Genomic DNA, 27,735 nt, shown 5'->3' with positions numbered 1-27,735 from the left:
CTAAACAAGAGCCAATTGAAACATGCATGATACGATTCTCGATATGCCAAGACGAGCCCTAGACCTAAATTAGGATCAATGTTTGGCGGTGGATGTTTTCAATCTATCTTGGACCACTCAAGAGATATCAAAACGGGTAGAATGATACCACAATTAAGGTGAATACTTGATCGATAAGTTGATAAAACACCTTAAACCAACTCTAAGATTTTCAAAGATGGCTATCACAAGCCAAAAGAACTATTTCTCGCAAGAAAGAAATTCTAAAACTTTATCAACAAAATTCTTATTCCATGTCTTATCTTACGTACAAACGTATAACTAAGGTTTTTATATAGCCTTTACAAGATTGAAAAATCCTAATCAAACTAGGAAACAATTAACTAATTTTTAAATCCTAACTTGGTTTAACTATGGTCAACATGACCTTAACCATTTAGCAAACCATACTAACAATTCAATATTAATTCCAAGCTAATAACAATAATCGACTAACATGGCTAGAACTAACTTAAACTAACAATTGGAATCAACAAAACAAATGACAACAAGACTAAATAACAATGATAAGCTAAATAAACACACTAAACTTAAGGAAGGGACGGTTGGAATGTTGGATTTGATTTAGTCAACCACTTGTATGATTTGAACATGAACTATCGGGTACTAGACTCGTATCATTTCCCTCCTTTTGAAAGCAATTTGCCCACAAATCGATGGATTGTAGAGAATGTAATAGCTCTAGTATTACCTTCATGTGAAAATACCATGTTACATGCCGCTTATGCAATTGCAAAAACTTACGAGCAAAGTCTTCAACCAAAGGATGTACCAATGTACACGAAACTGGTTACAACGCTATTTTTGCTCTTTGTCTCTCACGAACTTTCTCTATAAGCTCTTAATCAGCCCTTTGTCATGAATTGTCATATTTGGACCTACAAAAGAAATCACACAATTAGTATTTGTAGATATGAAATCACTCGAAAACTCACCATTTGCATTCACTAGAAAAGGATCTTCATAGCAATGCTCAAAGAGACAAGGAAAACTCCTAATCTGATTATGCAAAGTAGTAAAATCCATCACTAGTTGATGTTTAACCGGCACATCTTGCATGGATGAGACTAGATAAGAATAGACAGCCTAGAATCTACAAATGAAACAACAAAGTTAGTACTTAAAGAACCAGAAATTGGACAAAGAAAGTATGGAACATCAATATCAAATTTATAAGTATGGAACAAATCTCAAGTGCAGTTACTCCCTGTGAAGCGTCATTAAGCTTATGAACAAGCAAACTAGATCGAGATGAAAGATTGAACATATGTTGATAGCAACAAGAAACAACACTCAAGATTCCAACTCCATGAAAGCTCTTTAACTCTTCAATGGATGTAGGAATGAAAAAATTCAAGATCAAGGTGATTGTACTTTGCTTAACCTACACAAAATAAGAAACACTAAACAAAACAAAGTTAAGACCGTTAGTAAAATCATAAACTCTCCTCACATCATTGGCTTTGGCAATAAGTCATTGCTTTCTCTCTTGTTTTTCCAGTAGAGCCGAATCACTTATGGAATTTTCTCACTCGACTCTTTTGAATGTTCATCCTCTCTTTCTTTGACACTTCCATCGATTTTCACCTTATGTACATTCTCAAGTTTCACCTCTACACTCTTACTACCACGCTTAGCTTTCTCTTTCTCAAGCTTTTGTTGTAAGAGGTGTTGATAAGTCTCTCATACTCGACTAAATCCACCATCTATGAATGATGTATCTGCATGCTTAATTGTCACATGAACCTCCTCCCTTCTCCTTGAATATGTCAACCTTGAGGAGTAGATCGGACCTTGGAATTAAATTGCGTAGATCCCCTCCTCTTGACATCATTATTCACCATGCAGTCAAGATGTCTATGAAGAGGCTTGAAAACTTCATGCAAAATTTGCTTAAATGCACCCCTCATATCCTCCATAGTAGCATCATATTCAACTTGTGGGAAACTTCTTACACCTTTATTTGACATGTCAAGGTAACCTGCAAAAGAGTAAGCAAAGAAACAAGTGCATATTTCCTCGCACACTCTCTTCGTATTTACTCTCAACACTCGTGTTTTCACTCAACACTTTAATAAGCTCACAATCAAGTTCTAATGGATGTTACTTGGCTGCCTTGAATAAATTAGAACTATCCTCAAGATGAAACTCTACTTATCAAGTAATATTCAAAAGATTGAAGCACAGTCAGATTTTAACAAGCAAAAACAAGGATTAAACTCAGACAAAGGTGCTGGAAATTTGCAGATTTATTGGTGCAAAGATGAACCCTAACAACACTAAGAAACTCTAGACGATTAGCTCAGGATCCGACTAGATTTGATGTTAATGGTGCGGATTTTGAACCAAAAAATTTAACACACTTGACACGAAGAAATATTGTTGGAAATCTACTCTACAAAACCTGATTTGACTTGGACAAGAATGACTCAAAAATCTGGAAAGTAAAACAACTAGAATTAGGAAACTATAACTCTTGTAATCCAAAACTGATTTGGCCTTGTTTTGGACTATTAAAACTCGATTATATCCCAGAAAAAAATAACTCAAAGATGGACATAATGTGGTTGGACAAATCGGATTTTAAAACTAGAACAAAGATACTATGCAGCAGAAATTTTGGAAACTAGAAAAAACACTCTACTCGATTGCATATGTTTCTGGAAAATTGAAAGCCTAATCTGAATGGCCTTTGGACTCAATCCTAAGAATCAATATGCTATTTTAGGATGTTTTTTTTAAGTATATTTCGGATGTGTAGCTGGAAACAAGTAACCAATCCCAACAAGGAGTCTATGTCCAACTTTTGGAACAAAAACCCAAGTCGATTTCGATTTTCAATTTCAATTTGCCTTCTTATTTCTAAACTCAAAGGTATGATCCAATTGTGGTTCTTTTTTTTTTTTTTTGATCTGATTCTTTTTCTTTTCTGAATCCGTGCAGGGTTGGTGGTAGGATTCATGTGTGGATTTGTCAGGACCCAGATTTTATTTTACTTACTTTTACCTTATTTTACTAACTTATTTAATTATTTATTTATTCGTTTACTCCAATTAACTTATTTCATCCATTTTAATTGCGTTTGCATGGAACAATTTCTCATTTTATATTTTTAAAATGTTTGCTAGAAAATTTAATTTTTCTGCGGCTCGATTAGTGAGAAATAGTGAATACAAGTTTTTCGAGGCAAAATTGGATTCGAGAGTGCAGTAGTCTTGGAGAATTAAGGATGATCAATACTAGACTAAGAAAAGTTAATTGAGGGATCAGATGTGAGTGAGTTGAATTAAACTCAATTAGGAGCACTAATGGCCCACTATTCATTTGTTGACTTTTTGCACCAAAAGCACCTTTATGTCATGTCTTTCTTTCACTCCATCACTTCACCAACAACTCACACAAACCCTTTCTTCTCCCCCCCTCTTGGCCGGCCACTCTTGCTCAATTTCTTACCCAAATTTCAGCTAGCTTTCCTTCCACTTTTGCTCCAAAAACACACACCAATTTTGCTCACTTCCTTGGAGTATCACTCAAGTTTGAAGGGAGACTTGAAGGAGGAAGGAACATTGGTGGTTTAGAGCTTAAACACTAGTGATTTGGTGTTCATCTCTTGGAAGTAAGGTAACACTCCAAAGCTCTCATCTTTTCTTCAACTTATGGTTAGTTTAGTTAGTTATAACTAGGTTAAGCTTGGGTTGTTGATGGGTTCAAAGAACCTTGACACTAGATAGATGTCTTGAGGTGGCTTCTTAGGTAGTGGCCTTGAGAAATTGCTTGTTTAGTTGCTATTTTGATGAGTTATGGTAACTTGATTTTGGTTAAGAGTTGAAAAGAAAACTTGAAGAGAGAAAGAAGCATGCTATCCGAAATTTCTGCTGGTTATTTCCTTCATGTTAATTTCTAATTTTTTGGTTATTTAGATGCCCAAATGCTTGTTATATGTGGTGTTTATGTGTGTAAATTATCTCCTTAAAAGCATTTCATTTGGTTGAGTGAAAGTTGGGTTAAAGTAAAGAAGAAAGTCTGGAAAATTGCTGACCGGGTTATCAAACCAGTATTTACGTTTCAGCCAATAACTTGTTGTCCAAGAGTCTAAATCAAGTTTCGTTTGTGGCATATGAAACTAGACTCCAAGAGGTTTCCAATGATATAAAATTCACCTTCTAGTTCATTTCTTATGAGCTGTAGTGAATCGGCAAAATTGACTGAATTTCCTCACTGTCTTCATCCGAGAAATAAGTGTAGCTGCAGTTTGTAGCTCATTTTCACTTATCTTGCAAAACGAATTTTAAGATGGTTCCTTCCAGTGAATTTTAGCATTGAATCTAGTTTTCAATGCCACAGACCACATTGAATTTTGATTTGTGAAGCTTTAGTTATGACCTGATTTATACATTGTGGTAAGTGCTCCAAAACTGGAATTCACGTGAAACAGGTTTTAAAAATCAGTTTTCCTAAATCTGTTGTATCTTGGAGTAGGAAGGTCCAAATTTAGTTTTGTTTATTGCGTTTGAAACTAGACCTGGAGTTCTTTCAATGATATAAATTTCAGGGGCTGATTCTACTTTTATGAATTTTGCCGAATTTTCAAAGTTTACTGAAAATGTAAGACTGTTTTGCTCTGTTCTTACTGGAACTGTGAGTTGAACCTAAAATTTGAATGATTTCGGATTTGAATCTGAGAAAAGTGTTTTCTAGAGAGTTTTAGTACATTGAATCTAATTTCCAACGTATAAAGTTTCCAATTTTTGGGCTTACAGAACTCGAGTTATGATTTTTCTAAGTGGCATCGCACAAAGCTGGAATTTTCTGGTTTCAAGTAAAATACTCTTTTAAGAACTTTTAACTTTTCTTTGAGATTGTTAGTTTGTTTTCAGTTTGATTTCATGGTTGGATGCAAGGTCTCTTTAAACTTTAGACCTTCACTTTGAATCTTGGTTTCCAAAGGATTAAACATCTCTTGATGTGTTTTCTTGGTTGCCTAACTTTTTTGGTTAATTGCACCTCACTTCATGCTTGAGAAATGGATTTCAACCCCTAGTCTTATGCCCTTGATTTCCATGACATTGAACTCTAAAAATGGAGCATTTTAACTAGAGTAATTCTTGGAGAATTTCACTAGTTTTATACTCGAAATTTGGAACCTTTAGCTTTGACATTTACTATGGAATTGAGTGGAGTTTTGATGAATTTTAACTCCATTAGTTTGCAAAATGTGAACGCTCTTTATATTCTAAAACTTGGGCGTAGGACTAGATGTTTTGAGAGATGAAAACTATCTACCCTTTTCTCCATTTTTGTGTCGAAAGTAAATATAGTACTTTCTTTTGGAATTGAGGGTTCTTGGCAAGACTTGACTCGAAAATGACTTTTGAGTTTCCTTTGTATATTATTTCAATGATTTAGCGAGAAAAGCTCCTTTAACTTGACTCAAACTTGTAATCTTGAGAGTGGGTAGCAAGAAAATATTTTTTTCTTATTAGCCTTGGTCGAGTACCTAGATAATCGTGATTATGCATGTTTCAGGTGGTCACGAGGACGCCGAGGAGTTTGTCTGATCTCTCGCTTTGCTCTTGTTTTACTCTTGACTCTTGATAAGTGTCAAGTGCATGTTCAATGTTAATATAATTGAAATGATATTTGTACAAGTGCTATATGATACGTGAACTTGCCGAGACGAGAGTGTATTTTACCGCCCTCATCCTCTCTTTCTCTCTTGATTGAATGATACTTGTTAAATGAATATATATGACTTGCACTTGTACTCGAACATATTTTTACTTGTGAGCACTGAGCTGCAGCATGTACCACACTCTACTCGGGTGGGAGGTGCCTATTATATCGATTCAGTGCTAGGATCGATTCTTTGAGCGGCAACATGTACTACACCCTATTCGGATGGGAGGTGCCTCTCATACCGACTCAGAGCCATGAACAATTCTAAGACGATTGGAGCATTATCTCATCGACCAATTATATTTATGGGAACACCCCAACCAATTGGCTAACCTCGTAACTCGAGTCGGCAAGGGATTTGTCGAGAAATTTGGTGAACCATGGGAAATTTTATAGCTTGATCTTTTGAAATCTTGCTTGACATACTCGATTAGTATTGCCACCTCATGCGTGTTTAGTTCCGAATTCGAGAGGGTGTTATGTTAGATGGAGAAAGTAAGTGGAGCACTACAGTCATGTTGCTACTTGAGTTGATGGAGAGTCAATCTCAGATGGCTTGAAGCGGTCGAGACGTGAAAATAGCTCCTGAGAGCTCCTGTATCCTTCCCTGTGTGTTTATTTCCTACTTGTGCACTTAAATGAAAGTTCATGTTAAAATTGCTGTCAAGAATGCTATTTGATTAATTGGTGCTACTTGCTTGCTTGTTTGATTTTCTTAGCCTCATTGAGCGTTAGTTCATCCCTTTAAATTTGTTTTCCTTAACAGGTTTTGGAGGTGGAAGTTGGAAGTTCTAGACTAGCGACTTTTGGTTGAAGCTAGTATGCTTTTGTATGTTATTGGAGACCATTAAAGTGTAAATTTTGTTATACTTGGGATTTGTGGTTTGTAATTATAAATGGTTTACTTGGGAGTATTGAGTTTGTATATTCGAAGTACTTCTTAATTAAGTCGATGGTTAATTGTGATCCTTTATTAAAGTTGAACGAGTACGTAAGTCCTGACGAGAGTTGGGCAGGCGTTCCACTGATACCCTAGGATTCGCCCTAGAGAGAGGTGGGGGCGTCACAGTTGGTATCAGAGCACTAGGTTTGAAATACCTGGAATAGAGTTAGGAGTTCTTAGTTGTGAGATTTTGGTCATAGAAATTCGTGATAAATCTTAAGTTAAATTTTTGAATGGCACCAGTGATTATAAGGTCCTAACCTTTAATTTTGTGGGTTAATTGTAGGTTATGGAAGGAAATGGTGGAAATGAGTCGCCTCCGAGGCACCTTCCAGTGATTCGTTATCGAGAGAGGCCTGGGGGCCCTCTTTGGCAGTGGACCCTTATTTCGTCGAACTAAGGCTTTATGCGATTGTTGGAGGACTTACTCATACCCTAACGATGTGGTACTAGCGGTAATCGATGATTGGAGGCAGTTATCTAATGCGAATAGGATAACTCAAGAGGATAATCAAGGGTTGAGGGCGACTGTGGATGTCCAGACTGCTAGAGTTCATGAGCTGGAGATTAATGTACTCGAAGAGCGAAATAGAGTAGAAACCCTTCATGAGCAGCTTCAAGAGGCTAATCGTCGACTTGCTAGGGTGGCACGAGAAGTAAGGGACCGAACTGAGGAAATGATGGTTGAGTGTGTGACCTTGGTTGAACAAGTAGTGGATGGCAAGATACTCGATGAGGGATAGGAGAACGCAACCCCTAGTGCTGAAGATGAGGTTGAACCTATTGAAGTAGTAGAGACTTCTGACTCTGTCAATCACTAAACTAGTAGTTTTCTACTTTAGTGATTTTTGTCAAGGATAGTTAGGGTCTACTAGTACGGTTCACTTAAACTAGTGACCTTCTGATCTCTTGATTTTTTTGCAAAGGACTTAGTAGAAGTGAACCTCGCATTGAGGCCTTTTTGTATTTTATTGCATGTACCCCTGTATTTTGAGGCACTTGGATGCCTATATCCTGTATTTGATATTATTGACTTGTAGTATGCACTCTTGACATGTATCATGACTTTTAGTTTATGTAAAGATCTATACTTTAATTTAAAGTGTTCGTGCAACTTGCATATGTTTTAAATTTCTACACTTATTTCTACACTTTTAATTATGCGTTTAGAGTCTTGCTATATGAATCGGTGAGAACGTGGATGGGGTCATGGGCATGGGATTCGGCAACCCCACACTTCCGAGAAAGATGAGGGATCAGTGACTGGTCCGAACCAAAACCCTAGGAATGAAAGGGGTGACCAAGTGGCTACGGCTTTTAATCGCATAACTGATGTTCTTGAGCGTTTAGCTGAGCGCCAAGACCCTGAGCCAGTCAACTAACCTAAAAACCAAGAGAGAGGTGAAGATAGAACTCTAGAACGGTTCCTGAAGTTCGCCCCACCTAGGTTTCATGGAGGATTTGATCTCAAAGCAGCAGAAAATTGGCTTGAGAGGATAGTATAAGGTACTAGTGTGAGTAAGAGGTTAGGGATTCTTCTTGAGTAACTTTGTAAGTGAGTATTGGAGAGTGAGTTAGGGTGTGGAACTTATATTAAGGAATATGATTCCGTATTTTGTTATGTGTATAAATAATGATAGTAATCTTTGTGGTAAGACCCAAGAACTCGTCCATATTAAGCAGAGAATCGTTAAGATTTATATTTTGGGGTAACCTGTGGGCAAAAGAACAGAAGAGTAATATGGTTAGAGTTTTCCATTGTGAATAGTTACTCATTTGATCCTTTGATTTACCTGACAGGCTAGCATTTGATTTAAACCAATCGGTGAGATGACAAATTTGGGAAATATGCATAAGGAAATAGACATTCTTCGAAAGGAGGTAGAATTCCAAAAGAAATTGGCTGACTACTGGGAAAGACGATGGAAACAAGAATATGTGGAGAAAATTGAGCTGCTATACAAGGACGTGGAATTGGAAAAGAAATACGAAAAGATCTCAGAAGAGGTGCAGAATAAGTTTGAATTGGGGCAGTCACCTAGTCATATAGCATCTCAAGACCTCCCTAGTAATCAAGTTAAAAAGGGTGAAGGAAGTTCTCACGATACTAAAAGGAAACGTAAAGTAATTAGTGAAGATGAACTTGCTATGAAGAATAAAGAGAAGGGAAAAAGAAAGAATAGACACTTCAAGAAAAGAGGCGTAACTGCTAAGTATGAAACCTGCGGGAATGGTGACTTATCACATCTGGGTTTTCCATCAGATTGTGAAGCGCCCTACCATGACGATCATCCGCATCAATGCCATCAATTGTCGTTTCTGGGTTCAGACAGTAATGAAGGTTCATCCAGCCCTCTTGAAATTTTTCTTTTCTAAATTATTTAATTCATTAATCTTCTATGAATTCAATGACTACATCCATGATCAATTTGAACAAGCACTTAGCTAGCTAAATACTTGTTTGTTTCTATTAATGAATGAGGATGGCAATGGCAATTTGGCATTGATTTTCATTTCATGACACATAGAAAAACAGGGTTCTGGTAGTGCAAACATTGAGGAACAACATAATGGCATCAACCTTTGACATCGATGGCCATCATGGTTAGTTCTACGATTGTAGTATTGATGACTAAGAGGCAATGGGGAAACGAACGTTCTTTGATGGGGTTTGTGGTGGGAGATATGAGCAAGCATTCTCTGTCAAGTCTATCAGCATACTGGTTTGCTTTTTGGTTGCATTCTTGATGACCGTTCAGTCCATAAGGTACTATAGCCATGCCAACATTCTCATCAATGTCCTCTCCTTCTCTGCCACCACCAACCACCACCACAAGCAGCATTTCATCACTCCTAACTACTTCGGAGCCACCATAATTGTTGGGTCTGAGGACATTCTACTTCTCTTTCCCTCTTTTCTTCTGGATCTTTGGGCACATTCTTATGTTCTTGTGCTGCATTCTTCTCGTTTTCTTGCTCTATTTCTTGGACGTTATCTTGGACTTTGGGTGGGTTGGTAAACAAGATGAAAATCACCCACCAGGGACAAGGAAACCAATTAAGTCCACAGTAGTGTTGATTCCATCACACTTGCCAGGTGACATTAGAAATCAATGCAGTTTCCTGTCAATCTAAGTTGAATTAAAACTACTATCCTTCTTTACTCGAATAATGTTTGTACTTACTTGTCGATTAGTAGTGCTATTTACTATTGAAAATACGGACCTTGGGTAAGTGCTATTGAAATTTTAGTACAATTGTACTTTCTGTAAATTATAGTATACTCTTAATAAACTTTGTTGTACTAACTGATTTTATTCATACATGCCAACTCAATCCATAAATACGATCACATACATCAAGTTGTGGACGAAATACAACAACCGCTCCTAACAACACCTAATTCAACTATACTTGGTCATATTCCTGAATATTATCTGTATCTTTTAATAGAAAAGTAGTGAAAACCTTGGCACTTTTGATTATATTTTGTCAGAGTTTTTAGGAGTTTTTATAGAAAAATAACATGTAACACTGCTATTTGAAATATAATGCATGTAAGGAAAAATAATAGTTTGAAATTTAAGAGAATTTTTGCACATTATATTGCTTTATTAATTTTGTGCAATAATGATGTAATAAAGGAACTGAGCAATATAATAAACATTGTTGACTGAGCATAACAGTTACGATTGTATTTGTATAGCTAGCTTAGTTTTTAGGATATTTGGTAATTAGTTAACTAAATAATGGCCAGTTAATTATCACAGCTACAAAAAGGGAGAAGTAGGGAAGAAGGATTGGTTCTGTCTTGACTCACTTAATAATCTTTGTTATCTTTATCAACTTTTTTCTCTGCAATATATTTTCATCCCTTACCTTCGATTTGTATTCTTCATTTTATTACAATTCTAGGGGTGGTTATTAGGATCAAGAATATTTCTCAAAAGCTCTAATAAAGAAGAAATTTCCAAAAAATTGGAATTCAAACAAGAGTAATGTACAAAAGTCATTTTTTGTAATTAGTGGTAGGTGAGTCTTCAATTGGTCTTGTCAAATTTATGTTTTAGCCTCCTAATTTAGAAATAGTTATGATTAAGCTGAAATATTGTCATGAAGTTTCAATTTGGCCCATTTGTATGAGCCTAAGCTTTTCAATAGAGAGAGCCCAATGAGCTTTTAATTGACGAATTTTATTGGCTTGGACTCCTTTGCTTCAGTTTGGACCAACTTTCTTCAACGTCTCTTTATATACACAATAATTGATACGATAGCTATGTTAGACCTAAACTTCTTTGGTTATCATGTCTATTTTAAAGTAGTGGACCATTTTTAGGAAAAATCCATTTTTAACAAAATCCATTCATAATAAACTACACTTTACCCAGGTCCAAAAGAAAGTTGGACTCAAACCCATTAAGGAAGTCTATTTTTTAGTTCTTTAGAAACATGCCAAATGGAGGGATTTCATTGATTGCGAAATCATCCTAACCAAAAAACCTATCAAATTGGTAAACTTTTTAGGGATAATTTCAGAAATATTCCCTGAGTTTCTAACTATTTCACTTAGTTCCCTCAAAGTTTTAAAAATTACACTTACCTCCTTTAATTTGACACTTTGGTAGCCAAACCTTAAAATAGGTCAAAAATTTAATGAATATCTTAAAATGCACGTATCTTATAAAGTTTAATTTATTCTTCTAAATAATTGTAAAGTAATTTGGCACACTTATAAAAGGAATGACCGTCAAGTTTTTCATGCCAATATTTGTTGTTTGATAATCAACTATAATTTTCTATAATAGGCTACTTTTATATTCCTTCATTAGGGATATAGATTCTTTTTAAGATAGAGAAGAAAGTGTTATCTTTTTTTTTTAATTTATGGACTATTTTTTAAGAAAAGTTTATGGACTAGTTCAATGACGGAACTACCATAGTTTGATAGTGATCTTAAGCCATTTGTTTTAGTTATTTTTTTTATTTATTCTTGATTTTGATAAAATAAAAAAGAGTTACAAAATAGTGGATGATATCAAAAGTTATCAAAAAAATATTACTAGTTTAACATTTGATCGGGATAGTGGTTAGAGACAACACTGATAGTTCTTCTATATTTCTAATGAAATATAAGAGAAATGAATAAGAAGAAAAAAGGAAAAAAAATTATAAAATCCATCCCTTGTATAAACATTGCAACAAGGGAGTTTTTTTAAAAATATTAAGGTTAGAATTATCATTTTAAATGAGTAAGAGAGGTAAGTGTAAAAATTATTAAGGCCTTCTTTCTGATAAATTGGAGAAATTCATGTGAGTAATGCTTAAATTATTGCCCAGAAAGCTTTTTATGTATGCGTTACCCACATGATCCGACAAAGAATATGAATGCCACTTGATGAGCCAGTCTTGCCCAACTGAAAATATTCATGTTTTTCTTGCAGGTAATAAGTTTATATAATAAATAAATAATCATGGTCTACAACATGTCCTAAGTTCAAGATTATTTCAGCTTTCAATTATTTGGAGCAAAGCTATTAATAGATGTTGTAATTTTTTAATAGCATTTTAAGTTATGATCAAGATGTCTTATATCTATAATAGTAAAATGCCAAGAGAACCGCATGTCATATCTTAAATCCAAGGTATTGACCTCGAGAACAATGACATGACAATAAGCCTCATCATCAAAAGCTTATTGACTGAATAGGATTTTGTAATATTCAACCTTCTTAAGATTCTATTTTGCTATCTAATGGATTTATCCATGCTTTGTTATTTGTAATTTGAAACATGTTTTCATTTTTTTTATTTGAAATAGGTCTAGAAATAGTTTTGCGAGATTCGTGAAGTAAATTGATAAAGTCTGTCCCTGTGGTGTTCCTAAAGAATAGCTACAAATGACCATAAAAAATTTGTCAGTTTGATCTAATCGATTTCCTCCTGTCCATTGTTCATTAAATCCTAAACATCAAGTAGAAAAGATGAATTAATCAATCACTATAGTAAGTAAACGAAATAGATTTAATTGTTCAAAGTGATAACTCCAAGGAAATGTTTGATACTTACCATCCGTTTGGTTGCCACTCCGGATTGGCAATGACAATCACTCTCAAAACCTCTTCAATCGGAATAGGTTAATGCTACTCCTTTTTAGGTGTTTGGCTTAGGGAAAGTAATGGGAATGATTATTGATTTTCTTGTTTGGTTTATTCACAGCCATCAATGGGAATGCAAGCCCAATTCAACAACTATTTCCTGTACATAAATAAAAAGTTTTGTCCAATATAAACAAAACAAAATTTGCACACAAAATTAATGCTGCAATCATTAGTATAAGACATTTCTAACCAAAAACTAGAATCAAGTCTTTTATAATAGACAAAAACCTTCTACAGTAACATAAGAAAGTCTAGTGGAGAAGTACTAGATTGTTTAGTTTACAAAACCAAAAACTTATGCAATCCCGAATGCTCAAAGCTATTCCAAGAAGTATTGATAATGCCTAGTAATTCCAAAAAGCTATTTTGATCGACATACAAAAAGCTATTCTGATTAACATATGCCAAGTTAGCATAATAACTTTCAAATCCAAAAAGTTCAAAATTACCACAAAAGACCATTCCAAGATGGTACTAGCTCTTTAATAGACAAAAAAACTGTATGCAATAGTTGATTTTTAACAGTTAGGAGGATAAAGAAGGTTAATTAAAAGACAATTCAATCTTCTTCCTTTAGGAATGGAATTTCTTTAACATAAGCAAATTTTGTTAGGAAATTCGGCATACATAAGCAACTTGAAATATTTAATAACGAAAATTCCTTTTTTTCGAATAATTTCAAGGCTAGAGTAGAAAACCTCCATTCCTCATTCTCTCGTAGAGGAAGCAAATTAGTGAATTAGGTTAAATCAATTATCAACCCACAAGATTGAGATACTATTTCTTTCGGTAGAAAAGGGAAACAACATACTATTTTAGATACTGGTCTTTAACTCGAATGCATTCACTTCCAGTTGAATAGTAAAAAAAATTCACAAAGAAATTGGGAAAAAACATGAAAAGGTGCAATAAAGTAGTTTAACTTTCAATTACATACAACATCAACCATAAAACAAATCAATGATGAATAAAAAAAAGATTCAAAAAAGTAACCCGTGAAATCATCTCGTAAGATGACTAGAGAGAAAGAATCTTACATGAAATTTCTCTGATTGGAACAAATTTCTCAGGTATATTTGGGATGATTTCACAGATTTGACGCTAGTTGTCATGAAAAAAAGATGAGAAAAAGAGATGAGAATTGAGAGAGAGAGAGAGAGAAAGAGAGAACTTCTAAAGAGTTTTCTGGAAGCAGCATTATGTAAGAGATCAAAATCTACCAATCTATTCGTTAATCACATTTGCAAAATTTTAGATCTTCCATTCCGATAGTTGTCAACCAAATCTTGTCAATCGGAATCGATCCTTTTTCAAAAGTGGAGGCCCATTACCCTCAACCAAATGGGTGGTTAAGATGGAATGAGCACTCAGGAATGGGCTTCAAACCATTCACACCCAAGCACTTGGGTAGAATATTATGAATGGCACTATATTATTGTGAAAGGCCTACTATCATTCTGACTAGCAATATACACTACGGGAAAAATACACTTTTCATCCCTAAACTTTGATTTAGGGACACATTTCGTCCCCAAACTTTCTGATGCACCACATTTAGTACATGAATTAATTATTTTTTGCCACATTTAGTCCAAAAACGGTAAATTGCTCAATTTGGATGGAGAAAGTTAAGTGTTTGGCACGTAGCCGTTAAATAAAAAAAAAATTCAGTCAAAATCAACGGCCACATCAGCCTTCTCTGTTCAAATTGAATATTTTACCATTTTTTGATTAAATGTGGCCCAAAATAAGTAATTCATGTACAAAATGTGGTGCATCTAAAAGTTTGGAAATGAAATGTGTCCCTAACTCAAAGTTTGAGAACGAAAAGTGAATTTTTCCCTATACATTACTGTTGCTAAGTCTTAATCCAAGTCCTTAAAACTGATCTTCCTCCTATTTTGGCGTTTTGTCTCTTTGATTAGTGTCACGTTTTCATATGGTTACACGTGTGTTCTAATTCATGTTTCGTGTGTTTTAAGTGCTTAAGTCAGAAACACTAGGGTTTTTACCAAATTTCTATTGAAGTGTAGTTTAAGAAGAATACTCATTCGATTGATGAATATGGTGTTTATCTCATGATTTTGGTCAGTTTTTAAATATTTTTGAAGATGATATCAAGTTGAAAGGCATCAGACAAACTGTGTGCGAAAAGGAATGCTAAAAAACTCGAAATGGAGCAACAAGGCTCCCACTGGTTTAGCCAACGGGTTTCAGACCTCAAACGAGCTCGAATCAATTGGGCTGGTCCGTTGTAGCCATCTCGAGGCGTTTGCACTGCGATTAGAAACATTTTAGATCTTGCCTTCAACAACAAAAAAAAAAAAAAAGAAACATTGCATATCTTCAATTTAAAATAGTTTTTAGGAGTAGTTTAGGTTAAAATAGATTTCTTTTTTTGACACTCTAGGTAGGATTTTTGTCAAAAATTGAAGGAAGAAGAAGGAGATCTCGCCTGTCTTAGACAAGATTTCCTAATTCTCTTTTCTTAAATCTTTTGTGAATCCCTTATCATTAATCATCATTGTTGTTTTTCTTAATTATGTCAAGTTAATTACTTCTTAGGCTTAGATAGAATTGATTCGTCTCTAGTTCAATATCAATCTTTAGTTGATTGGTGAATTTTGTGATATGCTATTTTGTGTTCTTTGTTTCAAACTTTGCAATTAATGGATCCTTAATTGTGAAGGGTCTAAGGTGTTAATTAATAGATGAAAGTTATTAATAAATCCGAGATCATTGGGGGAGGGTTGGGTTTGGTGATAAAATGGGAGGGATTATAAGTAAAAGATCCTAGATTCATGATCTCCTACTTAGAGAGAGAGAGAGAGAGATAAAAAAGACATAATTTTAACTAGCAACTCATGAAAGTTGAGAAGCACTTAGAGGGTAATTGTACAATGTTTTCAACTTAATCCTAATGAATTTTTAATTAGGTTTAGATTAAGAAAGTAGACTAAATTTAGTTATTGGACATAATTAATTCACTCATGAACAATATTAAGGAATTTACCATGGTTATTACACGAGCTAATTAATTGATCAACATAAGGTTTGTGGCCGGAACAATTGAGGAAATTTAAACCCTAAAAAATATTTATCTCTGTTAAGTTTAGTTTTAATTAATTTTTGTTCATTATTTGATATCTTCGATTTAATTTGTAGCTTAAATAATAGAGGAGTTTGATAAATGTTCATAGTTCATTATTCTTCCCGTGGGATACTCGCCTTGTTAGGGTATTATCCGTGCATTTGCGGTTTCAGCATATCACATAATAATGACCATCAAAATTTTATCATCAATCGATGGCCAGCTTAAGTAGAAAACTAATTAGATTTAATTGTTCAAGTAACCCTCCTGAATGTTCTGTCAGTTTGAGTAAATTGATGTTTCTTTTCACAATATATTGCTAGAGTCTAAGTACAGAAGTGCAAAAGATTTATTAATTGATGATCTGCTTAAGTACAAAAGCAATTAGAATTAATTATTTAAAAGCAACAAGCCTAACGAAATGCTATATAATAAACAGCAATAGAGAAATTTTAAATGAAGAAAGTGTCAGGGAGGTAACCTTTTTAATTTTAGTAGAATCTTCCTGAAATGTTACATGCCAATTGCCACAAAATTTCCCATTCGTTTTTAAGTTGATAAAACATGTTTATTATTCTTTTTTTTAATGACAACTCTAGCATTGAGGCAAACGGCAAAATCGAAAAAGGAAAGGAAAGGAAAGGAACGAAAAAGTATATATATAAAAAAAAGGCACACAAACAGAGAGAGAGAGAGGAGGAGGAGGATTATTTAGTTTAATTTACTTAATACTTTATTTTAAGAGACTGGAGGTATAGGAGCAAAATAATAAAAAGTTACAAAAGAAAAAGTAAAGAACAAGAAATAAAGTTTTTTTTTTTTAAAGTAAAGAACAAGAAATAAAAGGAGAAAGTCTAATATGCTCCAACTGCTTGTGTTGAAAACTTGTATACCTACTTATCATGTCATCAATAGCCTATCTCTTGAATGGTTTTTGTTTGAAATTGAAACAAGCTGCAATCCTCCCGAGGACAACTATAATGATTATACATTAGCATGAAATTAAAGACAAATTTTAAAAATTAAAATCCTCGATTCTATTTTTTTTTTTACTCCCTCTCACCTCTCCACGCACACAAGAACTTCACAAAGAGCCACCCATTCTAGTATTACTCCCATCCAAACATGCTTAATTTGACAGTGGTTTGTTTGGACAGCTAATTATTTTTTCAAATATATTTGTTTACATCATCATTACAATTTCCAATACACCTTTTTATATTCTCAATTACCTTTTTATCTCACATACATCATATCACAAAAAGGTGCTACAGTAAAAATATCTCAAATAACTTACAATCCAAACAAGGTGAAATCTGATGCATTAGTACAAGGGTATCGCACCCTTCATTCATTTTAAATAAAGAATGAAAAATAGATCACAAAAGAAAACTTTAAAATAGCCTAAAGCATGCAACTGCCACTTCTTCCGCTTTGCATCTTAAATCTCATCTTTTTCCTGTCAGGAAAAACTTAAAAAAAAAAAAAAAAAAAACCATATGCAACCGTGTTTCAAACTTCCAGCTTATTCTTTGACTATATATAAATGCGCAGGCATTAAAAAAAAAAAAAAACTTGCAGACACTATTTAACTAGTTGTTAACGGTCTTGCTTTGATCAAGCTTAAGTATGAAGCTTTGACAACGACTTTATATATACATATAATAAAGCAGGTTGATCAACCTACGGTACATGGATTCGTTTAATAAAGTGATATAGTAAACCTTTTTCCTACAAATACCCCAAAAATTAGGTACCTTCAAAAATGGATTAAAGTATCATAATAAAGTGAATAAAAGTACATTATTATTGTGTGTTTCAAATTTCCAGCCTATTCTTGACTGTACACATACCTAAAAAACCAACTTGAAGACCTTTCAAACTAGTTGTCATTTGTCACCAACTGATCAACCTTGGCTATATACGTATGAAGCTTTGATAGGGACTTCACTTTCATGATCAATGCTACTTTTCTTGTTCAACAACGTCCATGCATTTGAAAATGAAAGTTTGACATTTTGCAACACCGCAATTGCATTAGCCTCAGCCGCAGGCCAGCTACTCTTAGCAGCAATAGTTGAAATTGAATTTCCTTCACTTTGGTCAATTTTATTAATTTGATACTGTTCACAAGCCGGTCAAATAGTTCATCAAGTCTGCTAAGATGTCCCTCTTGCATGTTGAATCAAGTGAAGAGTAATTTGGGTTTTCTTTTGTAGGCCAACTGCATTAATTCTAGGGTTTTTTTTTAAAAAAAATTTAGTCTTCAAAGTTTTACTCTCTTTTTTCTTTATACAGATTTGGTCTATTAAGTTTTAGGTATCTCTCAATTCAAGCGCAAAAATTTTAATTCCACCACGTTGTGGCATCTGCGTCTCTAAAATTAAAGGTTGGTCTTATCTCCTTTATCTTCTCTTCAATTATATATGTATTTTACTTTTTTTTAAAAAAAATTAAGATTTTTAGAAACCATTCGATTATGAGTCGATCAACATACCTAAAAATCAAAGCCATCTGAGTGTGTTTGGATTGTAAATTATTTGAGATATTTTTACTGTAGCACTTTTTGTGATTTGATGTATGTGAGATAAAAAGATAATTGAGAAGATAAAAAGGTATATTGAAAATTGTAATGATGATGTAAACAAATATATTTGGACAAATAATCTTCTGTCCAATGAGTGCTTTGTCATCAATTTGCACATACCTTGTATGGTGCTAAATAGCTCAAAATCACTCAAAAAAAAAAACAGAGAATTGATTAATCAAATAGTAAGTTAAGTCTTATGCAGGACATTAATTTTTATTTGAAAATATTCATTAAAGTGTAATAACAGAAATACCCCCCCCCCCCCCAATGAAATGTAGTGGAGCATATTCCCTAAATACTTGTTCTTTGAAAATGTATCTGAGAGCATATGTGAAGTACGATTTTCATGTACAAAACAAACTAAATTTAGTAATTTAAGTTGAATGATAAGAGAATAAACTGAATTTGGAGCCTCGACAAATTACAAAACTGATTATTTGGGACAATGGTGATCGAGTCATTTTAAATTTCAATGGATTTGATTGAATTATGTGGTCCATATTTAAAAAAAAAAAGATAAATATAATTGAGGTTTGAATAATCAATAGATACAATACAAATATAATTACCCAAAAAAATAAAAGAAAAAAAGGATAGAATACAAATGGAAGCAGAATATACAGGTATTATGTCATAGTCTCTGATTTCGGACCGTTTACTTCGATAATTAAAAGCATAGGAATCAAATAAACGCTATGTGTTTGGATTGCTGAATTATTTCACATAATATTTCGCTTGCATCAATAACACATTTCCAATCTATCATTTTATATTTCTAATTACCTTTTATTTCACATACATTACATCACAAAAAGTATTACAGTAATTATTTCAAATAATACTCTATCCAAACACATATGTGTGAGCCTTTATATTACCTCAATTAAAATGGAACTACAAAAAGTATGAATGCATGTGTGTGTGTATATTATATGTATACACATATATTTATATACACACATATATATACACATATGCATGTGTGTGTATATATGTATATATGTATATACACACACACACATATATATATACATATACACATAAATGGAACAAAATACAAAATTAATTCTTCAAGAGCAACCAACCATTACTCATCCACAAATAATAGCGGGTCTTAATCTTTTGTTGATTACAGAAAGTTTATGCGTGAGAGGAATGTCACTCCAATCTAAGCACAAGGCATGCATCCAACAGGTTCCTTTAATTTTTTTTTTCACTTAGGATATCTCAATCTTTCGACCACACTAATCCCAATAAGTTTTTTTAATGGAACTTTTGTGATAATTGGATTCGAATTAGAATTTCTTTTTTGGCTAAGATGAACGAGTCTTCCTTTTCAAAATTAAAACCCCTTAGACATCATAGACCGTATCAATTTAGCTAGTAATGATACTCTGCCATCATAGTCAAAATATGTCAATTCAATCGTTATGAACAGGTCACTGTTTTTACGAAAATCATATGTCTAATTCTCACTGCAAATACAATTGATGGGTAATATATAAATAACGCAAAAGAAGTTTATGATTCCAAGGTTGTGTTTGGATTGTATTTTCCATGATTTTTCATGGAAAAAATACTGTAGCAATTTGATGTATGTGAGAAAAAAAGATTACAAGAAAATCTGATTGCGAAAAATGATATAATTTTTCGATGAAAATCGCAATTCGAACAAGGCTGTATTGACTTGCACGGGTGATTAGCGGAGAAATCACTCGAACTTTTCTTCCAAAAAAAGAAGAAGTTGTAATACTTGCTAGCATCTAGTCTTTCTCAAATGGGAAAAAAAACAAAAAATTTGATAAAATTTTGAATAGAGACGAAATTTACAACTCCTTCATTGAACCGCAAGTTGATTTGTGATGGATGACTTTTTGTTGCAACTCCGCGTAGAATTTGCAGACACCGCTCGTGTTGGGCGAACAAACCTTTGACTTTAACGTTCAAATGCAAGTTCCATCCATCCTCCCTGCCCTGTCGTCCCCATCTAAACCAGATCTCTGTCCAATTGTCTAGATTTTTCTCATGAAAAGATGGGTAAATATTTTATGTGTTGTCCATGCATATATTAGCGAATTAAGTTACGTGTACAAAATTTAGTATTTAAATTTAAATTAAAATAATAAAGCGTATGTTTAGATCGTCACTATATACATACTACTATTGTAGGAAAGACTAATAAAAAAAAAAAGACTTAACTAGAATTTGCCCCATATTAGAGGTCATTAGCAATTTTACCTTGTGCTCATAAAATCAAGAAACTACCTCCAGAGATTAATATTCAAACAAGTTAGTTTAGTTTTAACATATTGGGTAGCAAAACAAATCATTCAATATTATAATGCTTTTATTGGAGGAAAGTTGTAATATGATTTTTAATTTCTCCTTTTCTTAGTCCTCTTTTTCTTCTTTTTTAAATAATCGCTAGATTTCCTTCTCTTTCAATCCTATTGTGGTATACAATTTGAAAGTAATATGCTAAACAATTTCTTTTGATGCTTAAAGTTTTTTGTCAGTTTTTGATTGGAAAGATTCTACAGCACATTCCAAGTAAAATGTGTGTATATATATATATATATGTGTGTGTGTGTGTATGTGTGTCTATATGTGTGTGTGTATATATATATATCTTGCATTTAAAGCATGAATAAGTAGAAATTACATTTTAAAAACTTGTAATTCACTAATTGTTGTTGACCATAGAAATTACATAAATTACGCTAAATATGAGAGATGAGTTAAGGATAACTTTTTTTTTTATACACTATTAGTGTAAAGTTTTTTTACATAAGTAGGTTTAAATCATGCCACATAACATAAATTCAAATCATGCCTATGTGACGTTCAACCAAAGCTACTAGTATAAAAAAAAATCATTACATTGTTAGTGCATAAAAAGTTAATCATAAGTTTAAAAAAAAATCAGAAGTTGTTTTTGCATATTCAACTATAAAAATAACATGAGATACTAGTGGCATTAAATAATAAAATTAAAAAAAAAAAGAAAAAATGGAACCTAAAATAGAAAAAACATATAATAGGCGGCTATGGTTGTCCAATAGAAGGGCGAAGGTGTTGGAGATAATATGATTTTGTGAACAAGGGTGGATTACTACCTAACCCTGATACACGGGAATGTGTACTTAAGGCTACAGATTTTCAGCCTTCTTTGTTTGTTTGTTTTTTTATATATACAAGAAAAAGTTTAGAAGGAGAAGATGCTCATTCTATTCAAAGGTCTGGATATACCACTGTGTAATTTAGGTGATTTATAGATATCATCTACCAATGATGTTTTAGTTGACAGCAAGAAACAATAAGAGTGGACGTCGGGAAAGGGTTGGGTTAGGTAATGAGATGATAGAAATTATAAGTGAGATATTTTAATTTAAAATCAAGACCTTCTACTTATAGAAAAAAAAGAGAGTGGGTGTTATTGGATTGAGTTTTATTTACCGAACATTTTTTGATTGCATGTAAATAAGTTTTTCAATAATTTTTTATGAATGAAAGGTTGTGTATTCAAATTTTAGTAATAGGAGTACCTGTTGATAGATAAGTAATTTATAAATATTCGTGTATAGACGATCTCGCAACGGATTTTCTGTCTTACATTCTGTCTCATTTTTTATTGTATTGCTATTTCTTCTACATAAACGCCATGTTTTAATTCTTTTTTTGTTTTCTCAAAATTCAATAACTATTAATTGAATAAAAAATCAATACAACAGTTTCAAAAAAGCAATATATAATAGAAAATTAAAAAATACAGCAGAAATTTCATAAAAAATCTCATTTTTTTATGCATTTTGATTTTTTGAGTTTGTTAAATTTTGTATATTACTTAGTTAATAGCTATTGGATCTTAAAGAAACAAAAAAAAGAATTAAAACATGATATTTATGCAAGAGAAATAACAATATAATAAAAAAGGGTCAGAGAATGGTACAGGGTGTGGGACAGAAGATCCGTTGCGAGACGATCTAAAGCATGTTTTGACTTATAAAAATAATTCACATTGAAACTATCCAAACTTTTTTATAACGATATACAATAAAATAAAATAAAAACTATTTCATAAAAACTTATATATTTGAATCTTACTAATGAAAGTACTGTATTATTAGTGATGGATAAGTAATCTATAAATATACAAGTAAGCGATCTATGATTTCAAAACATGTAATTGCAATCGAGTCGAAACGATACAAATTTTTCCAAGTCAAAACAAAAAATAAAATAAAACGGATACTAGTATAAAATTGGTGAATGGGTGTTTGGGCTTCCCACTACGACCGGAGAAAAAAAAAATGAAAGTTGGAGCAGCAGTCTAGCAGACTAGTCTATAGTAGTATCGTTAGTCGTCAGTCGTCACGTTACACTACTCAAGAAAATTTATACTATTGAAGGTAATTTAACATCCTACTATTGAATAGCTCCAACTCCAAACCCCCCTTCTTTATTCCTCTGTCTCTTTATCTCTCCTTGGGTGCCTGTGGCGGGGAAGAAACTGATAGACAGAGAGTCACAGCAGCCTTTAATGGACCAAAAAAGAGGTTTTTGAAGTCAAAAGCTTCACCCTTCGCCCCCAATCTTTTGCGTTCTTCTTTTTTTCCCTTCGTATACCTCCCTCTTATCCCATTTTCCCCTTTTCCTTCAATAGTTCGACTCAGCCTGCCTAAAGGATCTCTGTCTCTACTCTGCTGTTCGATCTATTGTTTAATTTTCCATTTCAAGAAAAACCCACAAGCATTTTTACCAAGAGAGAAGAACCCGAACCCGCCATTTATTTTGTTCTTTTTTTTTTCTTGGTTTTGTGTTAGTGGTAAGAGGACCAAGATGACTAGCAGAAAATCTTGATTAAATAGAAGGTGTTTTGTGTAAGTTGGAAAAAAGTTGCTCTTTTTCTGTTTTCAGAGATGCGGGAGGTGTGGATTATCTTTGTGTTTCTTGGCTTTTCATTGCAAGCTTTGGATGTAAGTTCTCAGAATGTTACGTGCAACCCAAATGATATGAAGGCATTAGTGGATTTCTTGGGTGGATTGGATTCAAGCTCAAGAATTGTGGGTTGGGATGCAAATTCATCCTCTCCCAATTGCTGCAACTGGGCTGGAATTAGATGCAATTCTTCCTCAGGCAGGGTCGTGAAGTTGGAGGTTCCTCAGAAAAGGCTATCGGGAAAGTTGCCTGAGTCTTTTGGCAATTTGAGTGAGCTTAGAACACTCAATTTGTCCAAAAATTATCTCAAAGGTTCAATACCTTCGACACTCTTACACTTGCCTAATTTAGAGGTATTGGACTTGAGCTGCAATGGATTTTCTGACTCGTTTCCAATGAGCATCAGCCTGCCTTCAATTCAAGTCTTCAACATTTCAGAGAATTCATTTCGCGGTCCAGTTCCTGTGGGAATTTGCAATAATTCAACCAAACTTCAGGCCTTAAAGATGGGAGCTAACAAATTCAGTGGAAATCTTGCACCAGGACTGGGGAACTGTACTTCTTTGGAGGATCTTTGTCTTGCATCAAATTTTCTTTCTGGTGGTTTACCTGAAGATTTGTTTCATCTGTCAAAACTGGAGAGATTGACCCTTCAGGATAACAAATTTTCAGGGAACTTGAATGCCAACATTGGTAACCTCTCTAGTCTTGTTTACCTTGATGTTTCCTTGAACGAATTCTCAGGCAATTTACCTGATGTTTTTCTTCGCTTTGGGAAGTTAAATTACTTCGCAGCTCAATCGAATAAATTCATTGGTAGAATTCCTATGTCATTGGCAAATTCCCCAACTGTTGCTACGCTTAGTTTGAGAAATAATTCTTTAGGTGATACACTTGATCTTAATTGTGCTGCAATGACTAGTCTGGTTTCACTTGACTTGGGTACTAATCAGTTTCGTGGAGCAATCCCTGATAATCTTCCTACCTGCCCACAATTGAGAACGATAAATCTAGCAAAAAACAGCTTCACTGGCCAAATTCCAGAAACCTTCAAGAATTTTCAGACACTTTCTTACCTTTCCATATCAAACTCGAGTATTTATAACCTGTCATCTGCTCTTGCAACTTTGCAGCACTGTAAGAACTTAACGACCTTGTTTCTTACTCTAAATTTTCATAATGAGCAGTTGCCATCTGATTCTGCTCTGCAGTTTACCAACCTTCGAGCTCTTGTCATTGCAAATTGTAAACTCACAGGTACTATTCCCCTGTGGTTGACTAATTCTCAGAAGCTGGAAGTGTTAGATTTATCGTGGAATCAGCTTGAAGGAGCAATTCCATCCTGGTTTGGGGGTTTTCAGTTTCTATTTTACTTGGACTTGTCCAATAACTCTTTGACTGGGGAAATTCCGAAGGAACTTGCTCAATTGAAGAGTCTCATTTCTAAGAGTAAAACATTGGATAAGCCTCCTCCTGATCTCCCATTTTTTGTGAAGAGAAATGTAAGTGCTGGAGGGTTACAGTATAATCAAATTTTGAGCCTTCCCCCAACATTGGAGCTTGGAAATAACTTCCTCACTGGACAAATTTGGCCAGAGTTTGGGAATTTGAAAATGTTACACTTTTTGGACCTGAAGTTTAACAATTTATCAGGCATCATTCCAAGCGAATTGTCAGGTATGACGAGCATTGAATGTTTGGATTTGTCCCATAACAATCTGTCTGGAGCAATACCCCCTTCTTTAGTAAACCTCAGCTTTCTGTCAACGTTTAGCGTTGCGTACAATAAACTCTCTGGGGGGATCCCAAACGGAGGCCAGTTTCTATTGTTTCCAACATCAAGCTTTGAAGGGAACCCAGGTCTTTGTTCTGATTCACACAATACTTCTTGTCCTACCGGCAAACAAGTTCCCCATGCATCAGTTAGAAGAGCAAAGACACCCAGAAGCACTATAATTGGCATGGCAATTGGGATTGGCTTTGGAAGTGTATTTCTTATTGCTCTCTTTCTCTTGATTGCTTTATGGTCTATCAGGAGGAAAGCAATTGATCCAGAAAAGGAGGGTGATGACTCAGAGAAGGACTTGGAAGAACTTGGGTCGAGTCTTGTGGTTCTTTTCCAAAACAAGGGTAGTAGTAAAGCAATTTCACTTGATGACCTTGTAAAATCCACTAACAGTTTTGATCAGTCAAACATTATTGGTTGTGGTGGCTTTGGTTTGGTGTACAAGGCCATTCTTTCTGATGGTAGGAAGGTTGCGATCAAGCGGCTTTGTGGAGATGGTGGACAGATGGATAGAGAATTTCAAGCGGAAGTTGAAACACTCTCAAGAGCACAGCATCCAAATCTGGTTCTTCTTCAGGGTTATTGCATTTACAGGAATGACAGGCTCCTAATATACTCTTATATGGAAAATGGAAGCTTGGACTATTGGCTTCATGAAAAAGTCGATGGGCCTTCCTCCTTGGATTGGGATTGCAGACTTCGAATTGCTCAAGGTGCTGCTAGAGGGCTCGCTTACTTGCACCAGTCGTGTGAGCCTCATATCCTTCATAGAGATATTAAGTCTAGTAATATTCTCTTGGATGAGAATTTTGAAGCTCACCTAGCTGACTTTGGTCTGGCGAGGCTTATTCTTCCGTATGACACACATGTGACTACTGATCTTGTTGGGACATTAGGTTACATTCCTCCTGAATATGGCCAAGCTTCAGTTGCAACCTACAAGGGTGATGTGTACAGTTTCGGGGTTGTTCTGTTAGAGCTGCTTACAGGCAAGAGGCCGATGGATATGTGCAAGCCAAAAGAAAATCGGGATTTGATTTCTTGGGTTATTCAACAGAAGAAGGATAAAAGGGAAACCGAAGTTTTTGATCCATTTATTTATGAAAAAGAACATGCTGAAGAATTGTTGTGGGTTCTTGAGATCGCTTGCCTTTGCTTGAGTGACTCCCCCAAAGCAAGGCCTTCTACTCAGCAATTAGTTTCTTGGCTCGACAACATTCATTCCCCACCCAGCCTGTACTTGTGCTAGTTGGTAGTTGTTCTCCAATGGTGCCAGGACCATCTTCTTAGATTTCTCTGAAGAGTCCATGGTTGCTCTTCCTGGATTTCTTCTTATACAGCATTATATCCATGTAAATACCTCTATACATAACATGCAATGTAATACTCGAAAAAATAGGGAATCTCAAACCATGGGATTGGAACTCTTAATTCATGCCTAGTAAAGAGTGTTGCTTGCCTGCTTGCCTTCCCAATTATCTGAAAGAATTCAAGAAATTGTACAAGTTCGTTCTGGATTATGACCTCTCCTGTCAGGATCATTATTACATAGGGGAAAGTACAAGTTCATTTCTGCATGATGTTATTGATTATATGCTTTTCACTTGATCTCAAATTTGTGGTTTCCACTTTTAGCAGTGTCTGGAAGGGCACCTAGCCTTTTACTCTTTTTTTTTTCTTCTATGTTTCTCTATTCCATGTAATCCTGTGTGTCTGTATCTCTATGTAAACCCTCTCCAAATGTCTATGTAAATCCATGTGCATGGAGTTGTAGCCTGGCTTGAGCTTCATTTTATGTCTGGATTCTTGTTTTTAGTAATTGCACAAATCCAGAAAGCCCTGGGGGACTAGTTCTAAAATTAAGTGAAAGAAGGCCTAGGGTTTCTTGGTAAAAGTTTGAAAATTGACAATTGGAAACCAAATTGAATTCCAAAAAGATGCAGTCATAAGTCATACAAATTCCATTATTAAATTCATTGAAACCAAATAAGAAATTCCACAACAGGTGAACTTCAAAGTCAAAGAACCCTAATCAAAGGACAAACCTTTAACTTAGTAGAACTAAAAGTCCATCTCCATATTTTGGTTTTCAGGACATGGCTTTGCTATAGAACTTTCTTTTGAAAAATGTGAGCCAAAATTAGAGGGGCAGTGAATGTGAGGATGAACAATTCAGGTATCAAAATATGTGAGTAGCAATTGAGAAATTAATTTATTGCCATTTGTTGGCTGAAGAATATAAGATGCAATAGAATTCTGGTGGCTTTCATATTCAACCTATTCTTGTATGTATTAATTTATTGAGCTAGACAATGAGCTTCATTATTGTCTATGTTAAAAATGTTTAAGTCTACAAGTTGACTTTCCAATTTAGATCCAACATTTCAAGCTTACTAGCTGTACATGTAACAATAAATTTATACCACAGAAAAATCATAAATTTGGCCAAGCATTTTACATTGCCTCAAATCACAAGTTTAGTGATTAAGGCAT

The 27,735-nt window shown here is 34.2% G+C and overlaps 1 protein-coding gene and 1 long non-coding RNA gene across 5 annotated transcripts; one reads left to right on the top strand and one right to left on the bottom strand.

Moving 5' to 3' along the window:
* Positions 1-326: 326 nt before the first annotated feature.
* Positions 327-14,177, bottom strand: LOC140021013 (uncharacterized). Of its 4 annotated transcripts, none has more exons than XR_011824981.1 (3): positions 13,875-14,176; positions 12,746-12,934; positions 327-938 (listed from the first exon to the last, which is right to left on the bottom strand). It is a non-coding gene; the product is annotated as an uncharacterized lncRNA (long non-coding RNA). The 4 variants fall into 4 exon arrangements; XR_011824980.1 differs by lacking the exon at positions 327-938 and adding an exon at positions 9,158-9,810 and having other exon boundaries at positions 13,875-14,177; XR_011824979.1 differs by lacking the exon at positions 327-938 and adding an exon at positions 9,158-9,802 and having other exon boundaries at positions 13,875-14,175.
* An 8,673-nt stretch (positions 14,178-22,850) lies between these two features.
* Positions 22,851-26,857, top strand: LOC113719224 (phytosulfokine receptor 1). Its single transcript, XM_027244373.2, has one exon. The coding sequence runs from the start codon at positions 23,438-23,440 to the stop codon at positions 26,489-26,491; it is 3,054 nt and encodes a 1,017-aa protein (XP_027100174.1). The 5' UTR covers positions 22,851-23,437; the 3' UTR covers positions 26,492-26,857.
* Positions 26,858-27,735: the final 878 nt, after the last annotated feature.

Source organism: Coffea arabica, chromosome 11e, assembly GCF_036785885.1.
Source record: "Coffea arabica cultivar ET-39 chromosome 11e, Coffea Arabica ET-39 HiFi, whole genome shotgun sequence".
In the NCBI taxonomy this organism is placed as follows: Eukaryota; Viridiplantae; Streptophyta; class Magnoliopsida; order Gentianales; family Rubiaceae; genus Coffea; species Coffea arabica.
The sequence above is the reverse complement of the archived record's forward strand: the minus strand, read 5'-3'. Positions and strand labels throughout refer to the sequence as shown.